The sequence below is a fragment of the Podarcis filfolensis genome (assembly GCF_964270895.1).
Source record: "Podarcis filfolensis genome assembly, chromosome: 16".
Classification (NCBI taxonomy): domain Eukaryota; kingdom Metazoa; phylum Chordata; class Lepidosauria; order Squamata; family Lacertidae; genus Podarcis; species Podarcis filfolensis.
Genome location: NC_139620.1, coordinates 8622931 through 8640119, shown reverse-complemented (window position 1 = coordinate 8640119; position 17189 = coordinate 8622931). Strand labels below are relative to the sequence as shown.

General features: G+C 47.5%; 1 protein-coding gene across 1 annotated transcript in view; it reads right to left on the bottom strand.

Moving 5' to 3' along the window:
• The window catches only part of CHRNB2 (cholinergic receptor nicotinic beta 2 subunit), a 31883-nt gene extending 16421 nt beyond the window's left edge, over nucleotides 1-15462 (bottom strand). The window contains exons 1-2 of the mRNA XM_083591280.1: nucleotides 15317-15462; nucleotides 2062-2207 (exon numbers count right to left, since the gene is read on the bottom strand). Coding sequence (XP_083447406.1) covers nucleotides 2062-2207; nucleotides 15317-15359 — 189 coding nt within the window. The 5' untranslated portion in view covers nucleotides 15360-15462. The remainder of the gene's footprint in view (nucleotides 1-2061; nucleotides 2208-15316) is intronic.
• Nucleotides 15463-17189: the final 1727 nt, after the last annotated feature.

Sequence of the window (17189 nt, the reverse complement as noted above, 5' to 3'; positions counted from 1 at the left end):
ATCACGCTGGCCACGTGACCTGGAAGTGTCTTTGGACGGCGCTGGCTCACGACCTCTAGAGCGAGATGAGCGCGCAACCCCAGAGTCGGACACGACTGGCCTGTACGGGCAGGGGTACCTTTACCTTTACCTTTAGAAGAGGACCAGGAAAAATCCAAAAAGGAGAACCAACTCCTAAAGGTCTGGTCTGATCATCATAAGCAAGAGACCCCAAAATTATAAAGGAAAAGCACACCCTTACACGATTTGCAATGCCCTGTGAGCGAGCAAAAGGACAATTTCTCTATAGAAGAAAACACTCTAATAAATCAATTCTGGTCATTCCCATCCTCAATCCAAGCTGAAATTTTAGAAAGACTAGAAACATTAAGAAACAGACCGGCTGGGAAAGACACATATAATGATACCAAGGTAAGGTAAAGGTAAAGGGACCCCTGACCATTAGGTCCAGTCATGACCGACTCTGGGGTTGCGGCGCTCATCTCGCTTTACTGGCTGAGGGAGCCGGCGTACAGCTTTTGTATTATAGGAATCATGTGGCCAGCATGACTAAGCCGCTTCTGGCAAACCAGACCAGCACATGGAAACGCCGTTTACCTTCCCGCCGGAGCGGTACCTATTTATCTACTTGCACTGGCATGCTTTCGAACTGCTAGGTTGGCAGGAGCAGGGACCGAGCAACGGGAGCTCCCCCCGTCGCGGGGATTCGAACCGCCGACCTTCTGATCAGCAAGTCCTAGGCTCTGTGGTTTAACCCACAGCGCCACCCGCGTCCAATGATACCAAGGAGGATGACCTAAAAAAGGGCCAGATTTTCTCCAAAATGATTCCTACACAGGAATATAACTCAGCAAGGTGAAAACTGTTTGACTGTGGAGCAGGTTCCCTCAGAAGGCAGATTCTCCTTTTAAGCAGAGATTGGGTGGCCATCTGTCGGGGATTCCTTCGCTGTGATGCCCACCTTGCAGAGGGTTGGACTAGATGACCATTGAGGTCCCTTCGAACTCTGCACTTCATTGATTCTAAAAGGGCAGCTCCAGGGAGAAAGCTTCCTCCAGACTTACAGAAGACCTCTGCTTTGAGCAGCATTTGACCCGTTTGGCAGTTCCCACTTCCCCATCTATCTATCCATCTATCTATCTATCTATATCTATCTATCATCTAATTTTATTAGTTTTTTAACATATCATTTTATTTTTTTAAAAAAATAATATTTATTAACAGTTTAAAGACTATAAAAGAAAGAAAAAGAATTCAACAAAACAGTACAATACAATGCGAAAACAAAAACACTACATTACAATAACACTAAAACATTAAATTAACAACACAAAACAAACACAGTTTAAAACACATCCATTAATTTCAGTGTCTTATCTTTCATTCACTTGTTTCCACGACTTCCTCACACCTCCCTTTTCGTATTCCATTTCAATTAACTGTTTCAGCAATTCCTTTCCATCTTCCTCTGTTTTCTGTCCTGTAATTTGTCTTAACTTATTCTAACCTTATTTTTTTCCCTTTAATACCTTAAAAATCTATTTGTACTTAATTCCTTATAACATTTCTGCTAAAGCCATATAACTTCATTTTAACATATCATTTTCAACAGTAATTAAACATACTTCTACATCTTATTCAATTTTTTTTTACTTCCATCAGTCCTGTCTGAAAATTTTCCAACCTAATCTCTTAGTATGCATTTCTTATTTTCCCTATTACATTTCAAACTCATAACCAATATCTCTATATTTTTCTACTTTGTAACAATTTGTATATTTCTCCCTACAAAACTTGTAATCCTAGACATTAATAGACAAGATGTCAAACTGTTCTTATATGCAACAACTGCGGCAAGAGTACTGTTAGCCCAGAAATGGAAGCAAGAAGAAATTCCGACGAAAGAAGAATGGCAGACGAAATTAATGGACTATGCAGAATTGGACAAAATGACAGGAAGGATTCGAAACCTGCGGGACCAGAGATTTACAGAAGATTCGAAGAAGTATATGAATTATTTGAAGAGCAACTGTAACCCACTTCCCCATCTTGGGTACGTACCACGCTGATGAGCTGGGCCAATGATACCATCAGCTGCACAGTGACCAACTCGGATCCATTGGTGGCTGGGCGGATCAGCTTGTTGTACCGTGACGGATCCAGGAGATGTTCTACCAACCGCTCTTCCGTGTCTGTGCCCAGGGTCCCTGCGTGATGGCGGAGAAGGAAGCAGGCAGAGTAAAGCAAACACCGTTCAGAACGAATACAGAGCATACGCACAACAAGGCAGACATTCCTACTGTAATGTACTGAGTTGAATAGGATCCAGAATGCAGCAGTCTGATTGGTCCTAGAACAATAGGATCCAGAATTCAGCAGTCTGATTGGTCCACAGGAGCCACCCAATCCAGCTCCAGGTGGAAGTGAATCCGCAACCTGATTGGCCTACAGGAGAATTCCAGAATTAGCCAATCACATGGGACCCATTGTGTAAATAATGTATATAAAGCAGACTGTTAAGTTGTGGGTGAACATATCAGACGACACAGCGATTCTCCAAACAGCTCATGTTTATTCACAGGTCAGAACAGAACTGAACTGAAGGGTTCAGTCAGCCTGCTTATATAGAGCTCCAGTACAACGTAACTGTAACAATTTTCTAAAACTATCCAATCACTGAATGTCACTTTCGATCCCTTATTTGCATAACTATCTACAGTATCCCCCTGCTGGCCCAGGGTGAGAACTTCAGTACATAACACAGACATTCTGCGGGAACTTCCATTCCTCCTCACCACTATGAGCTGAATAAAGAGCATGAAATCCACTATCAACTCCGAGTATATTTCACCTACTTATCTCTTTTCACCAGTGAGCCATACAGCTTCCTAAATCAGGATGTTCAGTGATTGGTATTCAGACACTGACTGCCTATTAATACGCACGTTTCGTTGAGCTACCGTGGCTGTATTAAATATCAGTAAGCCTCCCTCTCATTCAGTGTCTCCTCTTTTTAGAAAACTTTTTTTTTTTAAGATTAAAAGTTTACATTCACATATCAGACGTGCAACATGGAAATAAGATTCCAAGGAATCTCCTGGACTTCCCTCCTCCCCTTTGTGGGTCCTGTTGTTAATCACTTCCTCCGGCATCTTTTATAAGAATCCACATCTTTTACATTTCCATTGTGTCCAAAATTCACCCTTAAACTACAAGCGATATTCCAATCCTAGTAACGATTTTAACTGTTTACAATGTTTTTTTTAAGATAGGTTAGATAGATAGATAATTTATTACAGTCGGAGACCAGCTTATAAAACACACTTGGGGGTACAATCCAAAAAGGAAAACAAACATTTAAAACAATGTAAAAGATAGGTTATAAATTCCCCCCATTCCTTATTAAAATTTTGGTCTTCCTGTTATCTTATTCTTCCGGTCATTTTAGCCATTTCCACATAATCCATCAACTTGATGGATCTGCTGTCCTTCTCTGGTAGGGACTTTCTCTTCTAGTTCCATCTCTTCTAGTTCAGTGTTTCCAAAACTTGGGCCTCCAGCTTTTGTTGGACTACAACTCCCATCATCCCTAGCTAGCAGGACCAGTGGCTAGGGATGATGGGAGTTGTAGTCCAAAACCAGCTGGAGACTCAAGTCTGGGAAACACTAGCTTCCTTTTCCTGAAGACACCTTTCGGTCACATCTTGTGACAGAAACGGCCCTAAGCCAATGAACATTTGTACGAAAAAGGACTATTTTGGGGAGGGATTCAGGGCTCCGTCCTGAATCTCTCTTTCTCTCTCTCTCTCCTCTCCACAAGGAGCTCCCCTGACCACAAGCAACAGCCTCTCAAGCAGGCTCGTTTCCAAGCCAGCTTCCTGATGGATAGCTAATCCCCAGGCATTCATGAGCCCATTTTGGCAGGCTGTTAAAATGTCACCAGCTCTTAGCTTGCTCAGAATTACGGCCTGCCCTGATCCAGCAGCCCTTGAGCAGAGCCAAGGCTGCAGCTGAGTAGACATGGAGGCTGTGTGTGTCTTGCTCTTCCTGTCTCCGAATCCTTGCATGGCACCAGCGCCAATAGGGACGCGGGTGGCTCTGTGGCTTAAACCACAGAGCCTAGGACTTGCCAATCGGAAGGTCGGCGGTTCGAATCCCCGCAACGGGGTGAGCTCCCGTTGCTCGGTCCCTGCTCCTGCCAACCTAGCAGTTTGAAAGCACGTCAAAGTGCAAGTAGATAAATAGGTACCACTCCGGCGGAAAGGTAAACAGCGTTTCCGTGCGCTGCTCTGGTTCGCCAGAAGCGGCTTAGTCATGCTGGCCACATGACCCAGAAGCTGTACGCCGGCTCCCTCGGCCAATAAAGCGAGATGAGCGCCGCAACCCCAGAGTCGGTCATGACTGGACCTAACGGTCAGGGGTCCCTTTACCTTAACAGAGCCAATGGTAAGTGGAGCCAGCTTGCTCGAATTTTGTCCCCTTCACCCTCCTCCTAAGACTAGGGAGGAGGAAGGTGACAGACAGTGTCACCCCATGATCTGGGAGTAAGTGCGAAGGCAGCCAGGTGGGGAGTTGACTAAAGGCAGGCAGAAGTTCTTGAGGTAAAGCCTGAATGGACCAGCCTTCATCGTGGCTGCAGCATTATCTGAGTCACGTCCCACCTATGATTATCAACTCTTTTTGTTTCTTTCTTCCTGGGCTCCTTTTGCTTTTAGCTGTTGGATAACAGGCTGAAAGCCAACAGGTCAAGCTAGACCTGGTGTGGCGGTACGTAGCAAGGGAGGAATTTGGCCAGCAGCCAAATTTTCTTCCCAGCTGTCACCAAAGAGGCCTATTTCAAAAATCTCACTCCTAACTCTCCTCTGCACCTCCTTCTTCAACACGGTAATATTCTTGTCGTTCCTGTATGTGTGCCTATATCCCCACACTTGGTGTTGGTTGAGGTTTTGGTGAGTGGTGCGTGTGTGCCTTTTAACTCCGAAAGCCCTTTTAGCCTCGCGCACAAAGACCACTTAAAAACAACCACATGCCGTAAGGATGAGCGCAGCTAAAAGGAAGCCATCAGAAATGCATTAAAACGGCGGTATAAATAGAATTTGAAAGGCCAACTGCATCAGGCTCTCTCTCCCTCAACTGCCACCAGGTAGCAGTCATTCCAGCAGGCTACGTCAGTGGGAGAGACGAGAAAGGCCGTCAGCTGAAAGGCCAGTTTTGTCTGGCACTTTCTACCCCTGAGCTGCTTCCATTCCAGCTCCTCATGATAAGAGTTCCTGTTTCACTTTAAGAAATGGTGCCTGAGTTTACTTCTTTCCTCTTCCCTGCTTGTTGCCTTTTCCTTTTGTGCCGTCGCTTTTAGGCCTGCGGGCAGGTAATGCCTTGTTTTAATTTGTAGTCCACAAACTGCTCTGCGAGCCCTTTGGCTTAAAAAAGGGAGTTCAACCGCTCTAAGGGAAAACAAAGAATTTTTTTTCCTTCCAGTAGCACCTTAAAGACCAACTAAGTTAGTTCTTGGTATGAGCTTTCGTGTGCATGCACACTTCTTCAGATACACTGAAACAGAAGTTGCCAGATCCTTCTATATAGTGAGAAGGTGGGGAGGGGTATTACTCAGAAGGGTGGTGGGAATGGGTGATTGGCTCTAAGGGAGTCCAACTGGGACGCGGGTGGCGCTGTGGGTTAAACCACAGAGTCTAGGACTTGCCGATCAGAAGGTCGGTGGTTCGAATCCCCGTGACGGGGTGAGCTCCCGTTGCTCGGTCCCTGCTCCTGCCAACCTAGCAGTTCAAAAGCGCCTCAAACTGCATGTAGATAAATAGGTACCGCTCCGGTGGGAAGGTAAACGGCATTTCCGTGTGCTGCTCTGGTTCGCCAGAAGTGGCTTAGTCCTGCTGGCCACATGACCCGGAAGCTGTACGCCGGCTCCCTCGGCCAGTAAAGCGAGATGAGCGCCACAACCCCAGAGTCAGCCACAACTGGACCTAACGGTCAACTGCTCTAAATAAGTAACACTGAGAGGGGGTTGTGGTGGGACCCTGATGGTTCTTAACTACTGTTAAAATCTTTGCCAAACGGGACAGGCTCTGCCTGGTGTCTAAAAGAAAGCTATTAAAGGTATGCTCTTTGGCTGAGCAGGGATTTGAACCCAAGTCTGCATCCCGATCACTGAATCCCAACAATCTAACTACTAGATCACACTGGTTCTTTGTTTGTCTCCATTTTCATGCACTGGAACATAGAAAACTGCTTTGTACTGAGTCAGGCCATCTAACTTAGAATTGTCTGCACTGACTGGCAGTGGCTGTCCAGGATTTCAGACAGGGGATCTGGAGATGCCTGGATTTGAACCTGGGACCTTCTGCATGCAAAACAGCTGCTCTGTCACTGAGCTATGACCCTTCCCTTAAATATAATAGTAAGATTTGATTATTCCTCATCGTGCTGATTTAAATAGCAAGTTGTCTCCTACCAAATCAGACCATTGGTCTGTCTATACAGTGGTACCTCAGGGTACAGACGCTTCAGGTTACAGACACTTCAGGTTACAGACTCTGCTAACCCAGAAATAGTACCTTGGGTTAAGAATTTTGCTTCAGGATGAGAACAGAAATCGTGCTCCGGTGGCGTGGTGGCAGCGGGAGACCCCATTAGCTAAAGTGGTACCTCAGCTTAAGAACAGTTTCAGGTTAAGAACAGACCTCCAGAACGAATTAAATTATTAACCCAAGGTACCACTGTATCAGGGTTTCCGAAACTTGGGTCTCTATCTGTTTTTGGACTACAACTCCTATCATCCCTAGCCAGTGGTCAGGGATGATGGGAACCAAAAAAACAGGGTTTGGGAAACTCTGATCTACATTCACTGGCAGCAGCTCTCCAAGGATTCAGACAGAGGAGTGGGGCTCTCTCCCAGTCCCAGGTGGGAATGCTTGGTGCCTTCTGCATGCAAAGCATATGCTCTACCCTTCCCCTGGGCCAACGATCCCCTGCTGGATTGCTGAGACATGCTTTCATTTCCTTTTTCCCCTCCCTGGCATCTGTTAGCTTGAGGGGAAGTTCAGATTAAAACAACAACAGAACCATTTTTTAAAAAAAAAATACATGAAACAGGAGTGTTGAAAGGGGCATCAAGGGAAGGGGAAAGTTTAAGAACCAGACATTCAACAAGCACAATTTTGCCCCCTCCCTTTAGCTGCTGCTGCTGCTGCTTCTGCTGCTGCTTCTTCTTCTTCTTCTTCTTCTTCTTCTTCTTCTTCTTCTTCTTCTTCTTCTTCTTCTTCCTCTTCTTCCTCTTCTTCCTCTTCTTCTTCTTCTTCTTGGCCCAGTATACCTGAAGGAGTGTCTCCACTCCCATCGTCCATCCCAGACACTGAGGTCCAGCGCCAAGGGCCTTCTGGAGGTTCCCTCACTGCGAGAAGCAAAGCTACAGGGAACCAGGCAGAGGGCCTTCCCACCAGATGTCAAACAACTACCTAACATTTAGAAGACATCTGAAGGCAGCCCTGTTCAGGGAAGTTCTTAATGTGTGACATTTTAATGTATTTTTAATCTTTGTTGGAAGCTGCCCAGAGTGGCTGGGGAGACCCAGCCAGATGGGTGGGGTACAAATAAATAATAATAATAATAATAATAATAATAATAATAATAATAATAATAATTTATTATTATTATTATTTTCTTCTTCTTCTCCTTCTTCTTCTTCTTCTTCTTCTTCTTCTTCTTCTTCTTTGCCAAAGCTGCACCAGTTGTGTGTCAGGTTGCTGCGAAAGGCATGGGGTGACGGTGCTGGGGAGGTCCGGGGTGGAGAAAAGTGCAACACTTTCCACTGCCTTAGCTCTCTGTCCCAGCGCGCTGCGATCCGGACCTGCCCACCTCCCTCCCTTTCCTGCCGAGGCTGTGAATTGCAAACGCTTCTGCTCGCTCCCTTGACAGCTTAATTGCAATTTTGGGAGGTGGCTGACAGGCGTTGGAAAACAAGAAGCCTGACTTGAGTAAAGAGGTCGTTGGGAGGATCGATCGAAGGGAGGGAGAGAGCGAGGGGATAATGTACTACTGTACAGAAAATATATTTTACGGGGGGGGGGGCGGGAGAGAGAGAGAGCGAGAGAGAGCGAGAGCGCACGTTTAGTTGGCCGCAGATCTCTGTGCCAACTTTGTCCTTGCGCCAGCATGGCTCAGGCAGGCAGCATCACTTGGGGGCAGGATGAGGATGAAGATGGAGATATTCTTGGAGGAAGGGTGCTCTTGAGCCCAGAGTATCGTGTTTCCCTTTCTGATGGTGAGAGCCATTTGACAGAGGAAACAGACTACATCACTGGAAGTTTTTAAACAGAGGTTGGATGGCCATCTGTCAGAGATTATTTAGCTGTGAATCTTTCCTTGCAGGGGGGTTGGACTAGATGACCCATGGGGTCCCAGCTCTATGATTTTACTTTGATAAACTCGATTTAATTGTCCTTTAACACCAACTCTGTTGGGATGGGGAACCTGCAGCCCTCCAAATGTATTATTATTATTATTATTATTATTATTATTATTATTAATAGAGCAGTTGGTTAGAGCATGGTGCTGATAATACCAAGTTTGTAGGTATGATCGCCAAATCGGACAGCTGCATATTCTGGCATTGCAGGGGTTTGGACTACTTATGATTCTCAGGGTCCCTTAAAGGTAAAGGTAAAGGGACCCCTGACCATTAGGTCCAGTCGTGGCTAACTCTGGGGTTGCAGCGCTCATCTCGCTTTATTGGCCAAGGGAGCCGGCGTACAGCTTCCGGGTCATGTGGCCAGCATGACTAAGCCGCTTCTGGCGAACCAGAGCAGCGCACGGAAACACCATTTACCTTCCCACCAGAGCAGTACCTATTTATCTACTTGCAGTTTGAGGTGCTTTTGAACTGCTAGGTTGGCAGGAGCAGGGACCGAGCAACGGGCGCTCACCCCGTCACGGGGATTCGAACTGCCGACCTTCTGATCAGCAAGTCCTAGGCTCTGTGGTTTAACCCACAGCGCCACCCGCGTCCCTTTCTCAGGGTCCCTTCCAACTCTACAATCATCTACGATGATGATTTAAACTTATTGCCTACTTTTCACCATCAGGTCCCAGGACAGCTCCCGACAGTTGAAAATTAAATATTAAAAACTATTAAGCCAGGATTAAACTATACTTTATTATTCCAGCTTTTGAACTAACCATCATTTACAACTACGTTTATCATCCCTGACCATTAGGCAAGCTGGCTGGGGCTGATGGGTCCAAAGATATCAGGTGGGCCAGAGGTTCCCCATCACAGCTGTACAGTGGTACCTTGGTTCTCAAATGGCTTGGTTCTCAAACGCCGAAAACCTGGAAGTAAATGTTCCAGTTTTTGAATGTTTTCCGGAAGCCGAACATCCAATGCGATTGTCGGCTATTGTTTCTGGGGCGCCTGCACCAATCAGAAGCTGCGTATTGATTTTCGAACATTTCGGAAGTCAAACGGACTTCTGGAATGGATTAAGTTTGGCACTTTGGTTTTTGCTATATATTTTGCGTTTGTTTTTTTTGTTTGTTTTTGAGGCTTTTTCGGTTAATTTGTTTTTGTGGTTGTGTGGAACCCAGTTCAGCTACTGATTGACTGATTTGTGTGACTGCGGAAATGGATAAAAGCCCCCCATCCAAACTCTATCATCAGTGCAGGTAAGAAAAAATAATGATTTTAATTTTTACCATCTACAATACTGTCTTATTTATTTTATAGTACAGTACATTGATTATTGCTTCCATTTTATGGATCCATGGTCTCGTTAGATAGTAAAATTCATGTTAAATTGCTGTTTTAGGGGTTGTGTTTAAAAGTCTGGAACGGATTAAGCTGTTTTGCATTACAATGGGAAAGCGTGCCTTGGTTTTGGAACGCTTTGGTTTTGGAACGGACTTCCGGGACGGATTAAGTTTGAGAACCAAGGTACCACTGCAACACAAAGCCCACACAATTGTGACACCCTTCCAAGCTGATCGTAGCCTATCACTTGTATCTTATAATTCATGGGGCAGGGAAGAGCTCACTTCTCTCTCTCTCTCTCTCTCTCTCTCTCTCTCTCTCTCTCTCTCTCTCTCTCTCTTTCCTCCCCCCCCCCATTTTTGTTACTTGTGTCAGATGGCAGCAAGTGGGCATGACCAGTCACTCGGTCAAACCACGCTAGCTTTGCCTTGGCAAGGTGGAATTTGCCTCTGCATCTTCTATTCTTGGCAGACAGCTCGACAGTTTTGGCTGGATTCAAGCATCACACCCAAAACAAGGCTTGTTTTTGTTTTTTACACCTGAACCTTTTGGGCACTTTCCAGTGCAATGCTAAATGCTTCTGGCGTGAGCTGGCGTGAGCTAGAGGCTCCTGTCTTCCTCCCTCTTGTGGTGCCTCTGGGGTGGAGAAGGTGCCACCTCTGCTTTTAAACTAGCCAGAGTTCCTTGTTATGCCAGAACTTAGGGAAACACTGGTTAGTTTAAACCAACTGGGTGGTCTGCTCTCATCATCCCTAGCATGGCCAATAGCCAGGGATAACAAGAGCTGGTGTCCAATAACATCTGGAGGGTTGAATGTTGCCCAACCCTGGTTTAAATGGAGAGAGAAGGAAATGTTCATCAACTCAAGGATTGCTATTCCCTATGGGCTGCCTTTGGGGCAGAGAGGACCATGGCTAGCGCCGAAGAGAAAACTGGGCAGAACCATGGATGTGACTCTTTACTGAGCTATGGCCCTTCCCTAAAACATAGGGACAGGGGAAGCTGCCTTATACCAAGTCAGACCATTAGATTCACCTTAGCTCAGTACTGTTTACACTGACTGGCAGCAGCTCTCCCGGATTTCAGGCAGGGGGCCTTCTTCCACCCTACCTGGAGATGCCAGGGATTGGACCTGGGACCTTCTGCAACAAGTAGATGCTGTACCACTGAGTGATGGCACTCATAGAACACTGGCAGCAGAGGCAACAAGAATAGAGAAATGAGATCGCTGTGCTTTGTTCCTGGAAGATGGGAGATGTGGGGAAAACCATTGGGTGAGTGGTCCATGATTCATACATTGCTTCCTTTCATAACACATCACACCCAATGCATAATGAATGGTGCAAGCTTGCCCATGAAGTCATGTGTTGTTGCTGCATAGGGACTGGGGTTTGGTGGGTGGGGGAAAGAACGGAGGCAGAAAGAGATCCGAAGAATTATATGGAAAGGGAAGATAATGTAAATATTGAAAGTTTATGGGATTTCAGCAGTGGGGCTTGGAAGGTCATGCAAGGACAGCCCAGACCCCTCAAGGCTCACTGAAGACCTGCCTGTCACTCAGCACCCTTCTCTACTCCGTCTTCCTTGCATTGCTCTACATTTGAATACAATATTTTTCTCTCTTTAACATAGGAAATGAGGAAACTGTAGGCCTCCAGATGTTGCTGTACTACAGCTTCCATCATCCCAGACTACCTGGGCCTGATGGGATTTGGAGTCCAGAGGGCCCCAACTTCCCCATCTCTGCAAAAGAGAGAAAGAAGAGTTGTAAAGACCTCTTGTCTTCAGGAGCGAGTCTCCTCTAAAGCAGAGGTTGGGAACTATGGGCCCAGGGGCCATACACATCCCTCAGGGCTTCCCTGGGACCCTCCTCAACCTGCACACCCACCCATGCCACACCCCTCACTCACCCTGCTTGGCTTGAGGTTTTCCCCCTGGCTATAATGTGCTATGGTTTTCCCAGTAGTGATGTATGGAAGTGAAAGCTGGACCATAAAGAAGGCTGATTGCCGAAGAATTGATGCTTTTGAATTATGGTGCTGGAGGAGACTCTTGAGAGTCCCATGGACTGCAAGAAGATCAAACCTATCCATTCTGAAGGAAATCAGCCCTGAGTGCTCACTGGAAGGACAGATCCTGAAGCTGAGGCTCCAATACTTTGGCCACCTCATGAGAAGAGAAGACTCCCTGGAAAAGACCCTGATGTTGGGAAAGATGGAGGGCACAAGGAGAAGGGGATGACAGAGGACGAGATGGTTGGATAGTGTTCTCCAAGCTACCAGCATGAGTTTGACCAAACTGCGGGAGGCAGTGGAAGACAGAAGTGCCTGGCGTGCTCTGGTCCATGGGGTCACGAAGAGTTGGACACGACTAAACAACTAAACAACAACAACAAATAATGTGTCCTTGACCTTGATAATGCTTCTTCCATGCTGAACGGAGGACAGAGAAGTGTGTCTATGAAGACTCACCTACTGGTCATTGGTAAAATCAGCCACCTTTTAAAAAGTAGTTACATAGAAACAAATAACCTTTATCTATTCAGGAATATGAAAACTGTGGTCTTCGAGACACCATTGGACTCTGGTTTCTAACATCCCGGACCACTGGCCAGGCAGGATGGCACTGATGGGGAGTTCAGCAACATCTGGAAGGACAAAGGCTACCCAACACTGGACTGATTGGGTAAACATTGCAATGATGACGCTTGTTGTTGCTTCGTACATGTATAGCATATTTCACATGGGCAAAGTCTGTTGCATACCTAAAGCAATCCTTACGACAGTCTTGCAGGGCAGACTAGGGAAAATGTTATTTTCCCTAATTGACTTGGGTGGGAGGCGCAGTGCTGAAGCAGAGAGGTGGGGAATGGTACCTGTGGATGAGCTGACAATGGACTCAGCTGCTTAGCCACCAGGGACCCTGGAGTCCTTTAGAGTCTGGATGCTGGAGGCTAGCAGTAACTCACAAGTAACTGTGGTTCATCCGTCTTCCTCGCTGCTGCTGCTCTGTGCAGCTCTCCTGCGTGACAGGGCTGGAATTCCCTCTGAGAGTTAACTATATATACAGCACACACACATACACCCAACTACATGATTAACTGTGATTCCTCTTGGCATGCATGAGAGAGGAAAGGATGTTAAGTTGCCCTTCTACAATGCACACACGGAATGGATTTGCCTGCCAGAACAGGCATTGCAAATTCCAAATTACCTACACAATGTTTATAAAGTTCTGCTTGCGTGAGCATCATCTGATCCTCCTCAGGAATGTGACAGAAGTTTATAAGATCAGGAGTGATGTGATGTTGAAGAGAATGTAGTGTGAAATGTTTCTCTCTCTCTCTTTTTCTCTCTCTACTTCCACCACTCCTCCCTCAAAGCACTATCCCTTGAAATGGGCTAGGTAGGCATTTCCTGTTAAGAGAAATGGCTGGATTTCCTTTTAGAGCAGGTAGGGGGAACATGTGGCCCTCCAGGTGTTTCTGGTCTTCAACTCCCATCATTCCTGACCATTGGCCATGCTGCCTGGCGCTGATGGGAGTCTGACAACATCTGGATGGCCCCATGTGCATTTAATATGTGATCCCTGACGGGTTGGGACATGTGGCTAGGAAATAGGTTGGTAGCTTCTGGCCCTCCTGATGTTGCTGGACTCCAGCTCATCATCATTCCTGACCATTGGCCATGCTAGCTGGTGCTGATGGGAGTTGGAGTCCAAGAATTTATGGAGAACCAGACATTCCCCATTCCTGATCTAATAAATAACCTATAGAATTCTGCTCTGTGGCTTTGTTTAAGACAGTTTGATGGACACACAAGGTTCTTCTCTGTTGAATCAAGTGTTAAGGTTGCTCTACTCCACAATAGAAGATGGATCATGTTCATGGAGAACAGGACTTTGGGCATGTCATTAGCTAGAAAATGTTGTGTGTGAGGCATCCATAAGGGGAGGGAATCTACAGGTCAACACAAAACAGCAAGAACCTAAATACAAGGCATCTAATTTATCTACTGGAAGCTGCAGAATACCCAGATGTTAAACCTGCTGCCTTGAGGGAATCTACCCTCTCGGGATGATCCCTCGTTTTAAATATTGTGGGGTGGCTTTTGTTTTTAATGGATATCTCACTCCCCCTGCAATTCACCCCAAAACACCTTGCAATTAAAAAACACACAAGTAAACATTATGTATTAAAAGAAACCCATCACAGCAACAGCCAAATAATTCTAGGCCTGTAAGGCCCAGTTTGTGCAACTGCACCATTCAGATACTTAGTAAAGGGCCCCTTCTGCAACAGGAGTGGGGGGCCTGTGCCCATCAAGGCTTGGTTGGACAATGATTCCCATCACCCCGACTGTCAGCCAGGCTGGCCAGGGATGATGGGAGCTGGAGTCCAGCGATGTCAGGAAGACTGCAAGCTCCCATCCCCTACTCAACACTGTCTGCAACTGCCATACAACTGTCCTCTCATAGAAGTCTTGCAAGAACCCAATACCCAGTGGAGGCTGGTCAATTAGGGCACTGCCCCACCAAGCTTAGTGTGCCCCCACCTGCCTGCCTTTTGACTCATAACCAGGCCGGGGTTGGCCCTGCCTGTTGGCACCCTTAGTCTCAGTGATGCCCCTTGCAGAACTCAGCAGGGAAGAGGGGGATGGGGACAAAACTATAATCAGTTAGCTCTCCCTGTCATTGGCTCTGGCTCCGCCTACTGTCGGGCTCCCGGCCTTCCGCCCCACCAGCCCCAATGAGCACCAGCCACCAAAGCCAATAACCGCCAGATCACCATCTAGTGCTCCTATCAACCTCTCCTCCATCCTCAGAAGATCCTCCGGCGTTTGCTGGTTCTCCCCTTCTCCCTCTCCCTCTCTTCTTGTTTCCTTCTCTCTCTCTCATCGTCATCGTGCCTGGGGTTATGAACTTTCCAGCTTCTGCAGCTGCCCCTTGCTGGAAGACAGATGGAGCTAGCTGGACTGTCAGACAGAGCCAGTCCCATGGAGTTTCCCTGGGGCTATCCTCCAGCTGTAAACAGTCGTGCCTAAGGGGAACCTAATCTCAGCCCCCATCCTGCTGCCCCACTCCGCAGACTCTTTCGCCTTGCCTAGTGCGGTTCCTCGGATGGAGGATGGGCAGATAAATGACCTTCCCAGATTCCTCCCTCCCGTTTTTCCCCCTTTCCTTTTTTCTTTTTGAGGAGAGGGAAACTTCAGCATGAGTTGGCCTGTTGAGATGGAAGTCGCCTTGTCCACCCTAAGTACTGGTTAGGCAGGAGCTGGACGGGGCGATCTGGCTTCCCCGCTAAGCCATCGGCGGCCTGTCAAATCTCTGCCCAGCTGAGTAACTGACGTATTTTTCAAGAGCATCATTTGGAGACACAATAAAAATAGAAGCTCGTACTCGCGACCGGCAGCGGCTCCCCTCCCTAGGAAGCCGAGAGGAGGAAAGGGCGCACTGTCTGACTCTAAACAAAGCCTCTGCTTTCATTTAGAGTAGGATGCTAGCGTTGGGGGAAAGGGAGCCCTAAACGCTATAGGGAAAGGAGGGGGTTACACTTACTTCTCAGGATCCCAAGAAGGCAGAGGCAGATCAGAAGAGCCATTGAAGCGGGTGGGCGAGGAATCTTCTCCCTCAAAATAAAGACATTGCCTCTGTCCTTACGCGTTCCACACACCCCCTCCAATATGGGGGGGTTACAATCCAAGTGGTGCAGGCGGTTCCGGCAGCTCCTAGGATTGAATGAGGTGTGTGTGTGTGTGTGTGTGTGTGTGTGTGTGAAGGTGGGGAGACTGCAGAGAATGGAGGCTTCTCTGAGTTGTTTGGGGGGGGGCACCGCAATCTCTAACCCAGCCCAAGTTCCTTCTAAGTCGCCCCCCACCTTTCGGCCGCTGTCCGTGGTGCTGAAGTCCAAGCCGGCGCTTCCTCTTTCGGGGCAACGGCGCGCTCTCCGTGGTGCTGGAGCGCTTTGCCGCTGTCCCTGGTGCTGAACGGACCGTCAGCCCCGCCGGAGAGCCATGCGCAAAAACCCGGGAGCCCCCATCCACTCACTCACCCACCTACCAACCTACCCACGCCTCGACCTCGCCTGGCTCGCCAAGGCGATGCGCAGGAGAACCTGTGAAGGGGCCGAGATGAGATGATGCTCGGGAGGGCGAGGGGGGGTGGAGAGAGAGAGGCAAGTGCCAGGATGCTCCAGGCTCTCTCTACATTTGGCGTCCTCTCTCTCTCTCTCTCTCCAGCGCCTTGGCTCCGGCTGCTCCCCTTGACGCAGAGGCCACCCCTGAGGAGCTGGCGAGCGCTGGCTCTTACGTCCCCTGAACACACGGGCCGATCCAGGTCCGCGGGGACCCATCCGCCGTCTGCCGCTAGAGGCGGAGGGCGGGGGGGGGGCGGTAGCTGCCCTTTTCCCAGCGCAGGGGAGCGGAAGCGAGTGTCTCAGAAGCTCGGAGATGAAGATGGACAGGACCACGCCGGCATCCTTAGGACTGGCCTATACCGAGCCCTCCTGATGGAGCGCATTGCTTGGTGTATGTTCAGGATATGGAGGAGAGTAGAAATCTGAAGGATGGGAGATTGGGCTAAGATACAGCTAAGATATTTGCTTGCACTTAGATGGCTCTCTCTTTGTGTGTGTTATTTCCTTTGTCGCGCAGACATAAAGGTACGGATATAGGGAGTGGGAGAGACAAAGTCTTAATGCTCTGTAAAGACCCTCTGCCCCGCCTTGTGCAAGTCTGGATGAGTATGGGAGGAAGGGGGGAGACTCCTTCCAGGGGGGAGAGAGAGATAAAGAAAAATGCGTGCACGAGGGAAAGAGACGTAGGAAGCTGACTTATACTGAGTCAGACCACTGGTCCATCCGGTTCAGTGTTGTCTACATCAGGGGCTCCCAAGCTGTGATTTGTGCACCGCCAAAGGTTAGCAGGCTTTGTTCAGGTGATCCGAGGCATTGCTGCATTAAATATGCATATTGAGTTTCAAATTGCCTTTTTACTGCTTCTTTCTTTCTTTCTTTCTTTCTTTCTTTCTTTCTTTCTTTCTTTCCTTCTTAAAATTATATTATCTTATTAAATGTATAACAAACAAGACGGACAGGGTATTCCAATGATTCAACAAAAGACCGAAGGAACTGAGCACGCTCAGGTATAAGGTAAGGAGATGAAAGGTATAAAGAAAAATACCTGAAGAAACTTGTAGAGAAGAGGCAAAACGGCAGCATCACAAGATAAGACATAAACAGCAGATCAAAAACTCGTATAATCAAAAAGAGCGCCGGATGAAATTGTATTTGGATGGCATTTGCCATCCGTGTGACTGTGTAAGCTACAAAAACCCACTACAGTAGACAGTTCAAAGAGTGTACTTACCCTCTGAGAACCTGGAGTGGGTGGGCCAGTTATCTGATGTGGCTATAAATAAGGCTTTAAAGAAA